General features: G+C 40.6%; 1 protein-coding gene across 8 annotated transcripts in view; it reads right to left on the reverse strand.

The window, feature by feature from the left end:
- Positions 1-1,973: 1,973 nt before the first annotated feature.
- Positions 1,974-16,896, reverse strand: part of GOLIM4 (golgi integral membrane protein 4) — an 80,051-nt gene continuing 65,128 nt past the window's right edge. For all 8 annotated transcript variants that reach the window (XM_033429582.2, XM_012533308.3, XM_004270580.4 and 5 more), the window contains 4 exons: positions 14,216-14,383; positions 13,821-13,889; positions 4,026-4,106; positions 1,974-3,688 (listed from right to left, as the gene is read on the reverse strand). In XM_033429582.2, coding sequence (XP_033285473.1) covers positions 3,539-3,688; positions 4,026-4,106; positions 13,821-13,889; positions 14,216-14,383 — 468 coding nt within the window. In that variant the 3' untranslated portion in view covers positions 1,974-3,538. The remainder of the gene's footprint in view (positions 3,689-4,025; positions 4,107-13,820; positions 13,890-14,215; positions 14,384-16,896) is intronic.

Raw genomic sequence — 16,896 nt, forward strand, 5'->3', positions numbered from 1 at the left:
TCACCCTGCAGGGAGACATTATCTTTATTATTCTAGCCAGGGAACAAAAATGTCCTCTGACCCACAGGGAGTTACTACCTCTAATGTCTGGCTGTTTGATAGGCAAATATCCTTGAAAAGATAGTCCAGGATAAAAGCTGTCACAGTATGTGTAGAAACACCACGGAGAATTGCCCTCCAACCAAAATCCCAGGGAAGGAATTGAATTGGTGTGTCTTGGGTCACCTGCCCATCTTGGATCAAGCACTTTGTCCCAGGATATGGGGTAATATTATTGGCTCTGGTCAAAATCAACTTCCCACCCAAAGACAGGAGTCAAGGCCGGTTACTAAGACAATGGTGCTTGACAAAGATGAGTCATATTTATTATGATTCAGAATTAGAGTACAAATTATAAGGCTGAAGAAGTAAGATGGGTTATGAAGAACTATGTAGTCATATTAAGGAGTTTGGAACTTTTCCTATGTGCAATAGGGATTTATTAAATAATTTTATAATGGGGGGTAGCGTTAGTGTTATCTTTAGAAATATCACACTAGCACAGATTTTAGGGATAGGAGAGGGTAAATGAGGAGACAAGTTAGGGGACTATTACAATAGTCCAGGTAACAGATAACAAGGACCTGAGCCAGGACAGTAGGGATGAAAAAAAATGGGCAAATGTAAAGATATTTTGGTAGCATCAATAGGGAGAGAAGACAGAATCAAGGACAAACTTTGCTTCTGTTTTGGGAAACTTAAGTGAATTGAGATTCAGAACCTAGAAAGAGAAGTAAGTTTTAGGAAGGAAAGAAGGCAAATTCAACTTTGAAAATTATAAATTTAAGGTAGGACGGGTCATAGAAAGCTTAGGTTGAGGAGTTGGATTGGGAGACGTGTCCAAGACATGACAGAGAAGTAGGCTAGATAGAAAAAAGGCTCCAGGACAAAAGCTGAAAAACAGATATTTTAGGGGCAGGCAGAAGAAGAGATACCTGAAAAAAAAAAAAAAAAAAAAGTTGGGAAAGAGTAGCCAGGATGGTTAGAAGAAAACTAAGAATAGATAGTAGAAGGGAAGCCAAAAGAAGATAATTCAAGAGTAGAAATTGACCTTTTTTTTTTTTTAAATGCTGTGCAACATGCCACACGACAATGTACCACAAGGTAATGAGAATTAAAAACAAAACAAAGAACTCAAAATTCTTTGGTTGTAAGATAAGGAAGGAATTCCATCAAACTTAAAGGAGCACTGAGGGGATAAAGTGGGTCCTTTTTTCACATTTCTCACACTATGAAGGCATTCAGTAAGTGTCCATCATTTTCCTTTATAACAGTGAGTCACTGTGACCTCCACGTGGCTCAGATTATACTCTTACTCCTAGATCTTACTCAGTCACTCATAAATATCCAGTCATTACATCTGTACTAATGCAGCATTTTTGTGCTCCACTGTACTTGGCCTTAAAAAAAGTACTTTTTTTCCCCTTCTGATTATGTCACTGGTACCAAATCCTTTGACATACGGGTTGCACCAAAAGTCACAGATTAATTGGCAAGGTAAATACAAGTGACATTTTATTGCTGCTCATCTCATTAATGTAGATCAGTTCTGGGTGATTCTCTTCCACACATTAGGTTAAACAGCCCTATAACTTGGCGCCATACAGAGTAGAATGGTTTGCGATTGTTCCGTTTGCTTTCCCAGGGAGGATTCAGTAGTTTTTTTGTGTGTGTGTTTGCACATGACACTTTCTTACATTTCTCATTTTTCTTCCTCCAGAACTAGCTCAAATAAAATAAAAATTCTTAGCTTTTCCTTTAGAAAAGTGGGGGGGGGGGAACTCATGTGCCAATCCAAGTCAAGAAAGATTGGGAAACGCATTTTATAATTCATTAATATACATTGGTTCCCCTTAAAATTTCTTCTTTTATGAAAAAGAACTGAATAATGTTACAGGATCAGAAACTAATAAAAAATCACATACTTTCAAAGATTTATCACTTGCTTTTTATAGCTTTATTGACTATTACCAAGTTTCAAATAATTAAATACTGCAATTGGGACATTAAAAATACAAACTAATTTACCAAAATAATTGTATTCTGAATATTATGTACAATATTATACATTTTACATTACATAAAGGGTTTTTATACATAAAGGTAAGATTTGATTCATGATTACCGAAAACCCAAAATACATTTGAACAAAACATTCCTATGCGTACATACATAATCACTCAACTGGGCTAATCAAAACCATACATGAGTGTGGTTATTAAAAAATAAAATTACATTCATACGATAATGGTAGAAATTGAAATCTGTTTTTATTGATTTGAAAGTACTATTATAAAACCACACACAGAAGAATGATATAACCTAATTCTATTTAGTTAAAAATCTTTATACTGGAGACTGCAATATGTCTCCATCCCATGGGAGATTTTTGATTTTTAATATTTTTATTTTAAGGGGCTTGTATAATTCATAATCATTAAAAGTCTATCCATGGGCATAAAGTAGACCCATTCCCAGCACAGAGAAAAGTCATGAGGGTCAACCATACCACCATGTGTACTTTACCATATCGTTTTTGAAAAATACCCTATTCAGTTGTACAATTTGATATGTCTTCATATTCATGCTTGTCATCAGTGATTACATACAGAGGCACAGAGCTCACAGGGGAAATATATATTACTGTGGAGAATTCGATACTAAAACAAAGCTATCACTGGGTGACTACAGAAAAAAAAGGGGTGCTCACGTGGAAAATGCCACCCATACACACTAAATTAGTTATTAAACAAGGCGTCAGTCCTTCAAAAAGGTTAATACGCTGATGTGTCATACCTTGTTTGAATCCTGAAATATCTAAGTCTAGAATACTGTCAAGTGAGTTTTAGTTCTATCTCACATTTAAATTTAATTCCTCTCAAGAGGAAGAGCTGTGATTTTAAGCCAAACATTTTTTCTAACTGATCTGAAAAGCCTGAAAAAAATGTCTTTATAGCAAAAACGTCTTTCTAACTGTATGTCACTCTGTCCATGAATCTTATGCTAGAGATACACAGACTGGTGAAAATTCTATCAGAACTATGCATAAGAACCTCGGAAAGGCAGCAATTAGTAAACTGGCCATTCTCCTTAATGTCTGTACAGCATTTTTCAGTATTCTCTATCCTGCATTTCATCAAAGGCAAACAACAGAATGCTTGGAACACAGAAGACAGAGAATGAACGAGTTGAAACATATACAAAAGCAATGTCTTCTCCAACGTCACATAATCTATGAAAAATGAGATTCAGAGCCTAAGGTCTGCTTTATTGTTTTTCTTCTCGTTCATGTTTTGCTTGAATATAAAAAGAAGCTCTAACCTAGGTTAACAAAATATATTCATATAAATGTATGCGCATTTCTAATACAAAAGTTAAAAAAGAAGTCTAAATTCTTAATTTTTATAGTTAAATACCCTAGAGTTCAGTAGGCAGATTTATTTTTGAGCAGCTTGAAAAGAATCCGTCGGCTGAGCTCTGTCTGTGAAATCGGACACGCCTACATTTCAGCTCTTTGCCGAGATTTCTCAGCAGCAGCAGCTCCGTCCTCCTCCTCCTCCTCTTCTTCCTCGTAGTGCTCCTCTCGGCCTTTGGGGTGGTTGTCATCTCGAACTTCTTGCTCTTCTCCATCATTGTTTTTCTCATCGGCCTTGAAGTTAAAAAGAAAAAAAAGGAAAACTAAGAGAGAGGGCACAGAGTTAGTGGTATAAATAATTCCCTCTAAAAAAAAACGCCCCAAAAAACCAGTATGAAGTTACTCATTTTTGGAGAAAGAAAACAAGAAAAATGTTCCAACAGGCGAGAGTGCTACAAGTCTTTTCTAATCTTCAGGTTGTCACAGATTTTCCTAGTTCTAGGTTGGCCTGTTAAACTCTACGGCACCTTAGATGTACCCACTGGTATCTTTCCAACTATACATACGTATCTCCCATACTTGCGCGCACAGGCACACAAGCGCAATAGAAATAGGTAGATCCTACGCGTACATTTTCATCATTTTCACCATAGGTCTCTTCGGCATTATGCTCCAATTCCCTTTTTTTCTCCTCAGTCAAATCTTCCTGAACCTAAAACAAACCAGAGACATCAGGTGACACCCTGATCATTTCAACACTTGCAACAACATGTTTTGATTTCCCAAAAGTTCATTCAAAGCAGCAGAGACAAAATCAAACTAAAAATAAATCTGAAAAGAAAGTCAGAGATTTGACTGGTCTATTAGCCATGAAGAAATGTATAATACACCTACTACAAAAAAATCAATGTGATTCAGAATCTAGGACCTTTGTGTTTCTGATTTGTTTAACACTCCAAGTATAACACCTGAAGAAATTCACCTTATAAAATTAAATGGGAGAACTGTTGGAAGTCTGAAGGCTCTGACAGAATGTAAGTTCTTGTAAAGACAGGAACCATCTGTCTTACTCAACTAACTGCCTTCCATGCCTACATGCGTACTTGGCACACTGCAATTGCTTAATAAATACTGTTGAATGAAATGAGTCAATGAATGAATCAATGCAAAATATAGCTGCTCTGTAAAGGCACAGAAACCAGGCACCACTACCTATCTATAATAGTTATTAAGCTACCTCAAATCCCTACATCTCTTTAGTGTTCTAACACATTCCTGTTTTAAGTAGTTTTCTTCGTGTATGCTACTACTATTATGTGTCATTGATTCCGATTGTTTTTTTTCAAAATGCAAATCAAAGAAAGCATCCAAATATTTTTGCGAAATAATCTCTATTTAACGATCACATTCCACACAAATAGAGAGTAAAATATTTTCTAACTTAACGATTCTGAAAACTATACATATGCCAAAAGGTTTAAGTCATTTGAATACATTTCAAAAAATCGCTGACTGCCAATTAAGCATAATGCAGTGTCCAGGTACCAGAAAGAACCCTGATCTCTCTGAGGAGAGCGGCATAAAAGTAAGTCTTCTTGAATAACACACAAAATTACCTAATTTTGGGGGGCGGGGTGTATGTGTGATAAATATCCCAGAAATGGGCAAGGGGAGGAAAGTATGCAGGTGTTATAATTAAGGAATGACTAATTAAGGGCTGCCTCAAGGTGTCCAGCCCAGGTTCAGCAGGATGAACTGCAACCCACCAGACTCACTTTGGAGGGACCCTGGCCTGTTAGGAGCTTACAAAGATGACCCTTCAAAGATGCCCTAACAGAGCCCAGCCTTCACGAACCTCTTCTAACCAGTCAATTGTTGGCTGGACTTTCAGCCCCTACACCACGCTGGCACCAAATAAATACATTGTGGGGACAGGTATAGAGTATACTTTGTATTCATGTGTCCTGGTAGAGCGAGCTATAAAGAAGACACCTCTGTTTTACCTGCAGTTTCTATCAGTGGCCAATGACATCTCTTCTGCCCTTAGTCATGGAATCTCATCACAGCATTTCCCAGGACATTGTAACGAAAACAGTGAAGCACTTATTTCAGACTATATTAAGGTCTCACTAATTGAAAACTGTTGAAGTGTCCCCAGTCAATTTCCGTGAACAGACGTGTCTTCTACAGCCTTAATAATGAAAATATACTAGTGAACACTAAACATGCTTTAGTTGGGGTTGGGAGGGAACTGCCTTGAAACTGTGGTATGGTGAAAAGGACCAGTGTTGGCAAACTTTTGCTGCAAAGGGCCAGAGAGTAAATATCCAGACTTTCTTGGCCATAAGGTCTCTAGCAAATACCCAACTCTAGTGCAGCAGCAGCCTTAGACAACATGTACACCAAAAGGCATGGCTTGTGTTCCAATAAGGCTTCACTTGTAAAATAGGCCCAGGCCTGTAGTCTGCCAGCCCCCTAACGCAGACCGTGGGGTCAGACAGACCTGTGTTAAAACCTTCGCTCCTCAACTCTCCAGGTTGTATGAACTATAAGGTCACTTGTTTTTACTGTGAAGATTTTCAGGCACACACAAATAAAGAAAATAATTCAATAAACTCCGTACAGCCATCACCAAGGCTCAAAGGTTACCTCAGTGTTGCCACACTTGCATCACCTATCACTTTTCTTTATTTTCTGATGAATTTATTCTTAAAATTCTAGATAGCATGTAATTTCACCCCTACTCATCTCGGAATGTATTTCTAAACACACTGGACTTTTCTTATATAACCATAATGCCATTATCACGTCTGATAAATAATTCCATGGTATCATCTAGTGTCTAGTCCTTACTTACATTTTCCTGATCGTCTTAAATATGTCTATTTATAGTTGGTTTGTTCTAATCATGATCCAAACAAAGGCCACATCTAACACCATTTCCGCTCCCCTCTTTTTCCCTTAATGCTATCTTGAATTGTTGTCCAGTAAAATGACCCACATTCTGGATTTATTTGCTTCTTTAAGGTATCACTTAACTCATATTTTTAGCCTCCACATTTCTTATAAAAGGAAGTTAGCTTAAAGGCTTGAATGAATTCAGATTCAATCTGCAAAACAAGGACTTTTCAGAGGTGATGCTGTAGATTTCATATTTTCATCACATCAGGAGGCATATAATGCTTGTCCCACTTTTAGTGAAGCTAAGGTTGGCCAGTGAGCTCAGATAGCTACAGCCTGATCCCTCCATGGTAAAATCCCCTGACCTCCCTCTATCTGGTAATATCCACTGATGACTGCTCTTAAATCAACTGTTTTAATTAGGAGTCACAAAACGGGTGACTTTCTAATTCCATCATTCCTTCTGTATTGACTAACTTCTATAAAGAAAAACTTGCCCATATCAGCTCTTTAGTTACTGTGCTTAGTATATTTAATCATGGTAGCTTTTAAAAGCAGACCTGGGTAGGGTCTAATCATGGTTCTAACAATAACAAGTTGTGTGGCCTCTGAAAACTTATGTAACCTCTCTGAAGCTCAAATGTCTTATCTGTCAAAGAAAGGGTTAGATAAAAAGCAGTGATTTTTAATTTTCTCTCCGTGTGTGGGGGGGGTGGGGGACGGGTAGGGGGAGTCATGGACCCTTTTAACACTTTGGTTAGGAAATCTTTAGTAAATGGGCATAGGTATACATAATTTTGCATGGAAGTTTCAGGAGGTTCAGACTTCCCAAAGTCTAGCTACAGACCTGACCTGTCGTAGGCGTGCTTCTCTAAACAGTGTGCTCCTGAAACATCAGTATCAGCTGGGGGGCTTGTGAAAAACTCCAACTCCTACACCCCACACAGATAGGATCAAAATCTCCAAGGGTAAGGTCTGATCCAGGAATCTGTACTTTTTACACACTTTCCAAGGTGATGCTTAGCCACAGCAAAGCCTGAGAGCCATTCGCTTGAGTGACAATGAATGTCTCTGGCTAGAGAGACAAACACCTGTTTATGAGTTCTGTCTTCTCTTCTCTTGGGATCTATTGTAGGAAATTTAGGTTGTTGACCAGTTGTCAATATAATCTGAGGTGGGAACCACTGATTTAAATTACTTTTTAATTTAGGGATTGCACAAAAGAAAATTTTGTAGTTTTTCAAATTTATAAATGTACCTTTTCTATTCTAGTAATATATGCTTCATGTTTGGGGCAAAAGTAATTCAAATCCATCTTAAAGGCACTGCTGAAATGGGACCAAGTGATATGGAGTTTCTCATTTTAAAATATGCTTACACTAATAACCAGAAGCCAAATGCGACTCTTTTACAATGTAGACACGCCAATTATGTCTTCCACACTTGACCCTCTTTACTATCGTGCTAAAGCCGACGCAAACATTTTGTTAAATATATTCCTACACCGCTCCTCATTACTCATTACTGAAAGCTAATGTTTTAGGCATTTTAGCAATGGTCCCTATGTGATGTGGCAAAGTTTAATGAATAGCGAAAACTAAACAAGATAAAACAGATCTTCTGAATCTGAAATGGGCTTTGGCTAGCTACCCAGTCCCCGTATGTATTCGCACCTTTCTCTGATGCATCAAAGGTGTTACGGGATGAGCCAGGAACCAGAAGGCTGCACCTTAAGTAGTCAAGAATCCTGGAATCCAAAGAAGTGTATGGGATGTGACAATGGAAGGGCCTTCCAACAATGTCCACTATGGTGGTGAACACCCCTGCTTACCAGCGAATATTTAATAGGAGAGTTTCTGCTATCTGGACAGCTTCTTGATGTGGTGATTCACAGGCTGACATACCACTAAAGGGAGCCAGGAAACCCTGTACCTGCTCTTGCGTGAGTGTTCAGATCAATCTGTTTTCAGTTAGACGGGAGAAACTGAGCACTCGGGTTTTGCAAAGTGGTCGTTTAGTCTCTCTATATTTTTAAACATTTAAATAATTTTGGGAGAGGGGGAAGACGGTGGAAGAGTAAGACACGGAAATCACCTTCCTCCCCACAGATACATCAGAAATACATCTACACATGGAACAACTCCTACAGAACACCTACTGAATGCTGGCAGAAGACCTCAGACCTCCCAAAAGGCAAGAAACTCCCCACGTACCTAGCCGTGTGGATGAAAGGCTCTTGGTGCTGCAGCCAGGAGTCAGTGCTCCACCTCTGAGGTGGGAGAGCCAACTTCAGGACACTGGTCCACAAGAGACCTCCCAGCTCCATGGAATATCAAACGGCGAAAATCTCCCAGAGATCTCCATCTCAACACCAACACCCAGCTTCATTCAACGACCAGCAAGATACAGTGCTGGACACCCTATGCCAAACAACTAGCAAGACAGGAACAAAACACCACCCATTAGCAGAGAGTCTGCCTAAAATCATAATAAGTCCACAGACACCCCAAAACACACCGCCAGACGTGGACCTGCCCACCAGAAAGACAAGATCCAGCCTCATCCACCAGAACACAGGCACTAGTCCCCTCCACCAGGAAGCCTACACAACCCACTGAACCAACTTTAGCCACTGGGGACAGACACCAAAAACAACGGGAACTACGAACCTGCAGCCTGCAAAAAGGAGACCCCAAACACAGTAAGATAAGCAAAATGAGAAGACAGAAAAACACACAGCAGATGAAGGAGCAAGATAAAAACCCACAAGACCTAACAAATGAAGAGGAAATAGGCAGTCTACCTGAAAAAGAATTCAGAATAACGGTAGTAAAGATGATCCAAAATCTTGGAAATAGAATAGAGAAAATGCAAGAAACATTTAACAAGGACCTAGAAGAACTAAAGATGAAACAAACAACGATGAACAACACAATAAACGAAATTTAAAATATGCTAGAAGGGATCAATAGCAGAATAACTGAGGCAGAAGAATGGATAAGTGACCTGGAAGATAAAATAGTGGAAATAACTACTGCAGAGCAGAATAAAGAAAAAAGAATGAGAAGAACTGAGGACAGTCTCAGAGACCTCTGGGACAACATTAAACACACCAACATTCGAGTTATAGGGGTTCCAGAAGAAGAAGAGAAAAAGAAAGGGACTGAGAAAATATTTGAAGAGATTATAGTTGAAAACTTCCCTAATATGGGAAAGGAAATAGTTAATCAAGTCCAGGAAGCACAGAGAGTCCCATACAGGATAAATCCAAGGAGAAACACGCCAAGACACATATTAATCCAACTGTCAAAAATTAAATACAAAGAAAACATATTAAAAGCAGCAAGGGAAAAACAACAAATAACACACAAGGGAATCCCCATAAGGTTAACAGCTGGTTTTTCAGCAGAAACTCTGCAAGCCAGAAGGGACTGGCAGGACATATTTAAAGTGATGAAGGAGAAAAACCTGCAACCAAGATTACTCTACCCAGCAAGGATCTCATTCAGATTTGATGGAGAAATTAAAACCTTTACAGACATGCAAAAGCTGAGAGAGTTTAGCACCACCAAACCAGCTTTACAACAAATGCTAAAGGATCTTCTCTAGGCAAGAAACACAAGAGAAGGAAAAGACCTACAATAACAAACTGAAAACAATTAAGAAAATGGGAATAGGAACATACATATCGATAATTACCTTAAATGTAAATGGATTAAATGCTCCCACCAAAAGACACAGATTGGCTGAATGGATATAAAAACAAGACCCATATATATGCTGTCTACAAGAGACCCACTTCAGACCTAGAGACACATACAGACTGAAAGTGAGGGGATGGAAAAAGATATTCCATGCAAATGGAAACCAAAAGAAAGCTGGAGTAGCAATTCTCGTATCAGACAAAATAGACTTTAAAATAAAGACTATTACAAGAGACAAAGAAGGACACTACATAATGATCAAGGGATCGATCCAAGAAGAAGATATAATAATTGTAAATATTTATGCGCCCAACATAGGAGCACCTCAATACATAACGCAAATACTAACAGCCGTAAAAGGGGAAATCGACAGTAACACATTCTGATATTTATAGGACATTCCATCCAAAAACAACAGAATATACATTTTTTCTCAAGTGTTCATGGAACATTCTCCAGGATAGATCATATCTTGGGTCACAAATCAAGCCTTGGTAAATTTAAGAAAATTGAAATTGTATCAAGTATCTTTTCTGACCACAACGTTATGAGACTAGATATCAATTACAGGAAAAGATCTGTAAAAAATACAAACACATGGAGGCTAAACAATACACTACTTAATAACGAAGTGATCACTGAAGAAATCAAAGAGGAAATCAAAAAATACCTAGAAACAAATGACAATGGAGACACGACGACCCAAAACCTATGGGATGCAGCAAAATCAGTTCTAAGATGAAAGTTTATAGCAATACAATCCTACCTTAAGAAACAGGAAACATCTCGAATAAACAACCTAAACTTGCACCTAAAGCAATTAGAGAAAGAAGAACAAAAAAACCCCCAAAGTTAGCAGAAGGAAAGAAATCATAAAGATCAGATCAGAGATAAATGAAAAAGAAATGAAGGAAATGATAGCAAAGATCAATAAAACTAAAAGCTGGTTCTTTGAGAAGATAAACAAAATTGATAAACCATTAGCCAGACTCATCAAGAAAAAAAGGGAGAAGACTCAAATCAATAGAATTAGAAATGAAAAAGGAGAAGTAACAACTGACACTGCAGAAATACAAAAGATCATGAGAGATTGTTACAAGCAACTCTATGCCAATAAAATGGACAACCTGGAAGAAATGGACAAATTCTTAGAAATGCACAACCTGCCAAGACTGAATCAGGAAGAAATAGAAAATATGAACAGACCAATCACAAGCACTGAAATTGAAACTGGGATTAAAAATCTTCGAAGAAATAAATAATTTTAAAGCACACATAGTACTTTTCGGCAATGTCACAGTTTGTCTCGTTTGCTCATAAGGATATAAAAAATCTGTAAAGTAAGCAACATGAGGATGGGCTCACCATATGAATGTCTTTGACTCTAAGGATCCCAAACAGTAAACAATGAATGTGTGTTAATAGCCATCCGTCTTTATGTCTCAGAAGGATAACACTGTTGCACTCAGATAAGAAAAGGCAGGGAGAATGCACACTTGTTTTGGGTCCTCTACTCTCATAGTTCAATCAGTCTGATGGGCTGTACCTCTGAACAGGTATAACCCTGGCAAGATGCAGCTCCTCCCTAGGAGCAAATGTGACAGAAGTCAGGCTGACTGTGGGCTGGAAGGGAGGGGACCCGACGGCAGCAATGGGCCTTACATCCCAGGGGTCAGCTGGGGCAGTGGAAGACTCTGAGGCTTAAGGAAGGTAAGAATGATGCAAATCACACAGCGTTTTATGGTTTTCAGTGCTCACACACACAGCACTTGTAAACAACACGCTATGTGTTCTCACGTATTGCATCCCTCTTTGTTTTTCTTCTTTTGCTGCAGTCTGCTGAGAACTTTGTCTCTGTTACTAGTCCTTGCCTGATATATGGAAGTGCTTCTCCCTCCTCAAGGGAAGAGCTGAGAACAATGGAAAGAGGTGGGAAAATCCATTAACTAATCACCACAGGAACTACCAGAAAAATATAACACAGCCTGAGCAAGGGGCGCTTAGCGGGCAGAGGGGAAAGGTACCCAGGAAGAAGAGAGGCACGCTGGTCTTCTGCTGAGAGCTCACGTGGCAACCACCCTAAATGAGAGGGCGTGGTGACCTGGAGCCTCTGTGTGAGGGTTAGGAAGTGCGGACGGGGTGCCACAGCTAGGAGCTCTGGGCAGGAAACTAGGGGTCAGGCGCAGGGAGGGGGAAGGGCTCCAGTCAGTCAGGCCCCCTGAGGGAGGAGGGACAGCGGCCTGGGGAGCAGCTGCCCGGCGTCGGGCACCAGGCTCTGCCTGGTCATCATCCTCCTTCCCTCCCGCCTCTCTGCCTTTGTTTTCTTTCTATCTTTGATCCCTCTTGGATCCCAGGATTTCTCTCTCCACCTTACCTGATAGAATATAGAAGTGAAAAAAAAAAAATCAGTAAATACTGATTAAAATTTTATGTTTACCCTTCTGAATTTTTAAAAAGGAGCCAAGGTGAATCTCTTCTCTTTTAATCTCCCAAAGATTCCTGGCATCTGACATAATGAAACAAAGTAATATTAGTCTAGACATCCTGTTACAAGAGAGGTCCAGATGAATATCTTTCTCTTGCCAAACGTCTTAATATTCAAGGCTGCTGGGTTCTCTAACGCTCTCTTCTGATAACACAGCTCAGGGGCTTCATTAGGATGAACAGCAGGATGAGGAAAAAGGAGAGAGAATATGAAGATCAAGCCAGGTAGACTGCACATGACTAGAGGTGTATGTTGCCAATGACTGCAAAGAATGAGGTTCTTTTCTGTTTTCCCGGTATAAACACAAATTTCAGCATCAGCTCTGAAAAGCTGATAAATGCAATCTAAACGAGGCGGCAGACCTAGTCAAGGGAACCATGCCCGTGAGTGTGGCAGCTCGTGCCTTCTGAGCAGGCTCTCAGGGGTTGGGGGGGTTTGTTCAGGCTGCCATTTGTCCGAACTCTCCTGCCGTTCCCCTTAGGGTCAGAGCCACACATCTGCAAGAGGCCTGGCTGAGAGGTGCCTCTGAACCAGGGCTTTAATCTGCTGGTCCATTTGCTGGTCCAGAGAGAGACTGAACATGGGGCCTTGGCCTCATCCGTATCATATTCCCGAGAACTGAGCTTCAGCGGTCCATACAGTAGCCCGCCGTGACTAACCAGCTACAACCAACAGCGTTCATCAGTCAATTACATGATTGTGGCACCAAGGTAGATGCTCTATAAACCTAATTAACAACGATATGCCAGAGGTTTACAATAAGAAGCAAACTCAAATGAAATGTTAAGAAATTCCACCCAAGTGCATTTTACTCAACAGAGCTCCTTACATATTTCTCCTTTGCTTCTTTGTTAAACTTGATTAAGATGCTAAATTCTTAGAAGGGCAGAGGCTAAAAGGAGAGGCTATAAAATTTTTTAAGTGTCTGGGGGTGCCCCTGTGACACAGGCACTGTGACCATGTCTACAGGGAAAGTCTCTGGGGATAGTCCAGACCCTCAGTGTGCAGAGCTTTGCTTTTCTTTCTTGTGAGGGAAAGAGACGGGAGAAAACATTCTTACAAAGATCACATAAACCTAAGTTCGCCATTTCTGGAAGGCCAAGTGTCTTCTCAATTCAAAATTTCTAGGGTAAACCAGAGAGGAGGATTTTATCACATTTTTGCTATCTTCTAACCAAATGTCTCCACAGCCTTGGTCCGTTTCCCCTTGAAACCACCCTTCCTTACCCAGCCTACGGCTCTCTAAACCTTTCTACAGAAGCCCGCGGGGCCGAGGTTTGTTGCAGGCGAGCGTGAGGCCCCAAACAGTCTGGCCTCCTGCCCTCCCCCTTCCTACCTCCTCTTCCCCCTCTTCCTGGTACTGGTCATCCACATTGTCCTCCTGCTGGTCTGGATTTCCTGCCATCTGTTGAAACAAAAGGGGAGGCTCAGGTTACCGAACACTGGAGATGGGTTGTCCAGTCCTCTGGGACAAAGAACAGGCAGGCCACCAGGAACATTACACTTTCAATGCATCAGGGGCCAGGAAACGATGACTAACCATTCTCAACACAAAGCCCAGGATGCCCATCACCCGCTCTCTCTGAGGGTGGGCATTTCACATGATGACCCCCCCAAAAACCCAAAGAGGTGAACCTCCTGTCCATGAGGTTATGGCTACCCTTTTGCGTAAAACCAGGCATTGTTAAAATACCCGAGTTAAAACCACCCTCCTTCGTGGCATCTGCTTACCACCAAATGCTCCTCCATTTCTGCATTCCCTTGCTTTTGGTGACTTTGTTTCTGCTCTTCATTTTCATCTGGCAAGTTTTCTTCCCTCACTTGCCCGGCTTCCTCAAATTCATCCTCCCCTTGATTATTAGGGTCGTCTGCTGGGTTTATGTCCTCTACAGCCGCCCTCTGTAAAATTTTAATGAAAAGCAACCACCACTTCAAATTCCAGGATCAAGTTTAATTTCATTTGAAAGGCCAGACACTGGCAGAAAATGAAATTGTCCTTCACCAGATTGTTCAGATCTATCCTTGCCAAGACTCACAAGTATTCGTCCCACTGTCAAAAGATAAAGCCTCTGCTTTATGTGTCAGAGACTGATGCGTCAGAATTAAGTTCAAATAGCATTTCTTTCCTGCAAGCGATTCCAAAATAGTTCTCAAAACTCTAATTATCACAAGTAATATGAACATAACTAGATGACAAGAAAAACAGTTAATGAAAGCCAAAGGACCAAGTAGGAGAAATAATTAAAATGAGAGATTTAGATAGGCAAATAGTAACTTCTTTCACTGGTATGTTGATTTTTTTGACAGACGAGTTATCCTTTGCAAAACCAGCTGTTACATGTAAGTGAGTGAAAAGCAGCTGAGGAGAGAGGAAGCCCACACCAGAAAGGACCCAAGAAGAGGGCCCACGAGGAGACAAGAGGAGGCTAATTCACAAGTAGACGATCACGTTCTAGTGTGGATCACATTTATTTATTTTTTTATTTTTACTTTTGTCAGTACGCGGGCCTCTCACTGTTGTGGCCTCTCCCGTTTCGGAGCACAGGCTCCGGACGCGCAGGCTCAGCGGCCATGGCTCACGGGCCCAGCCGCTCCGCGGCACGTGGGATCTTCCCGGACCGGGGCACGAACCCGTGTCCCCTGCATCGGCAGGCGGCCTCTCAACCACTGCGCCACCAGGGAAGTCCCCACATTTCTTTATAATGAACACTACCATGAAGCTGAGAGAGGCGGCACTGGCAAGAGACAGGAGAAAAGGGACTGGGCTAACCCAGCCTCCGGCAATATATTTTGAAAAATACCTCCCCCTCCCCACCCCACCTCTCAAGTAGTGATTCTGTTATTGTGTTCAGTGAATGCCCTTCACATTATCAACTTTAGAACTTTCTGGATGTCCCACTTATGCTCCCAAAGCACCTTTCAAAATAACATATGCCCTCATAAAGATTCAGATCTTAGAGCCTGAGCTGGGCAGAAATGGCGATGCTTGCAAGAGCTTCCCTGATCACACCAGGGTCATCAATAGGGCACTTCACTGAAGCAGCAAATGCTTCCCAGAGACGGTGAAGCCTCAGAGTGAGATTTAGTCTCCAGACCACAAAATTCTACTTCAATTCACCTCAGAGCCTTGACCATGTACAAGAGCTCGCTGCAGTCTCAGCTGATGTATTATCTGCACATCGCTGGCTATGTACTTTGTTCAAGAGCAAAATCACACTTTTCTTGGGAATGTGACAAATCATAACCTTCACACTAAACTCCAATTACTCCACAATCTTGTTATATGGATCACTTGTTGTACGTTATCAATAAACTGTGTGGAAATATAGGAAAAATGTAACACATTTTCTTCAGAAAAAAAGTACAAGATGTCTTTTGCAAAAGTACGTGAAAATGTACACATTAGTTCCAACTCTAACCAAGCAGTAAAAAACGTTTAATAGGCACAGTTGTTACTTTCAAAAAATAGTTAGATGATCAATTAAATCTCAGTAAAGCTGGACAAAAATGTTTTTACTTTAAAAATAAATGGATAAAGTATGAGACAAAGAGAGGGACAAGCAGGCTAATAATTTCTAATTAAGAGAAGGCATGGTAGAAAGGCCAGCGTTTCCCAGCGTGTTATCTAGAGCAAGTCAACTGATGAAAGGAGAGTAAAGAAGTATGCAGTCAGGTAAGCAATCGAAACACACAGCGTTTCCCAAAGTCAGTGACTGGAATACCCACCCTTCCTCTGTCCCCTCCATTGCTCTCAGGACGCTCTCAGGCGTTTGCACACTCGCTTTCTGGCTCTCTCATGGACACTCTCTTGCTCTTTCACATCCTCTGGCTCTCTCACACTCTCCTTCTATCTATAGCTCTTGCTCTTTCCTGAAAATATTTCAGGGCTAGGGTTCCCTGGAGCATACTCTGAGAAATGCCAATTCAGGGGCTGGTGGGTAAATGTGTTCTGCCAACTCTCAGTGCAAGTTATGTGCAAAAGCTGTTTCCATCAGGGTGGCTTCAAGCATCTGTCAGGAAGACCTTCTCAATGTTTATCAAGGAAGAATATGGACAGGCAGGGCCCACAGGATAGCACAGACTGAATTTTATTAACATGGTGGTGGATTTCCTAGCAAAAGATGACAGGAGAGCTAGGATTTTACACTGTGAAAATCACCTACACATAAGCATAAGGACACACTCATTTGCAGGCAAGGCCAAGGCCACAGACCACCCAACTGAATTGGGAGTCTTGGTCCTTTTTGAGTAAACAAAAAGAACATTTCTGGTTACTATATCTCTAACTGCTAGTATTCTAACTTTTCTATAGCATCATGGTGTCTGGGAAATTTTTTTCTTTCATTTCTCAAACCTCACAATCCTATCTGTGTATTTATTAAAATAGTCACTGGACTGTTGGGAGATTACAG

This window comes from Orcinus orca, chromosome 5, assembly GCF_937001465.1.
Source record: "Orcinus orca chromosome 5, mOrcOrc1.1, whole genome shotgun sequence".
Lineage (NCBI taxonomy): Eukaryota > Metazoa > Chordata > Mammalia > Artiodactyla > Delphinidae > Orcinus > Orcinus orca.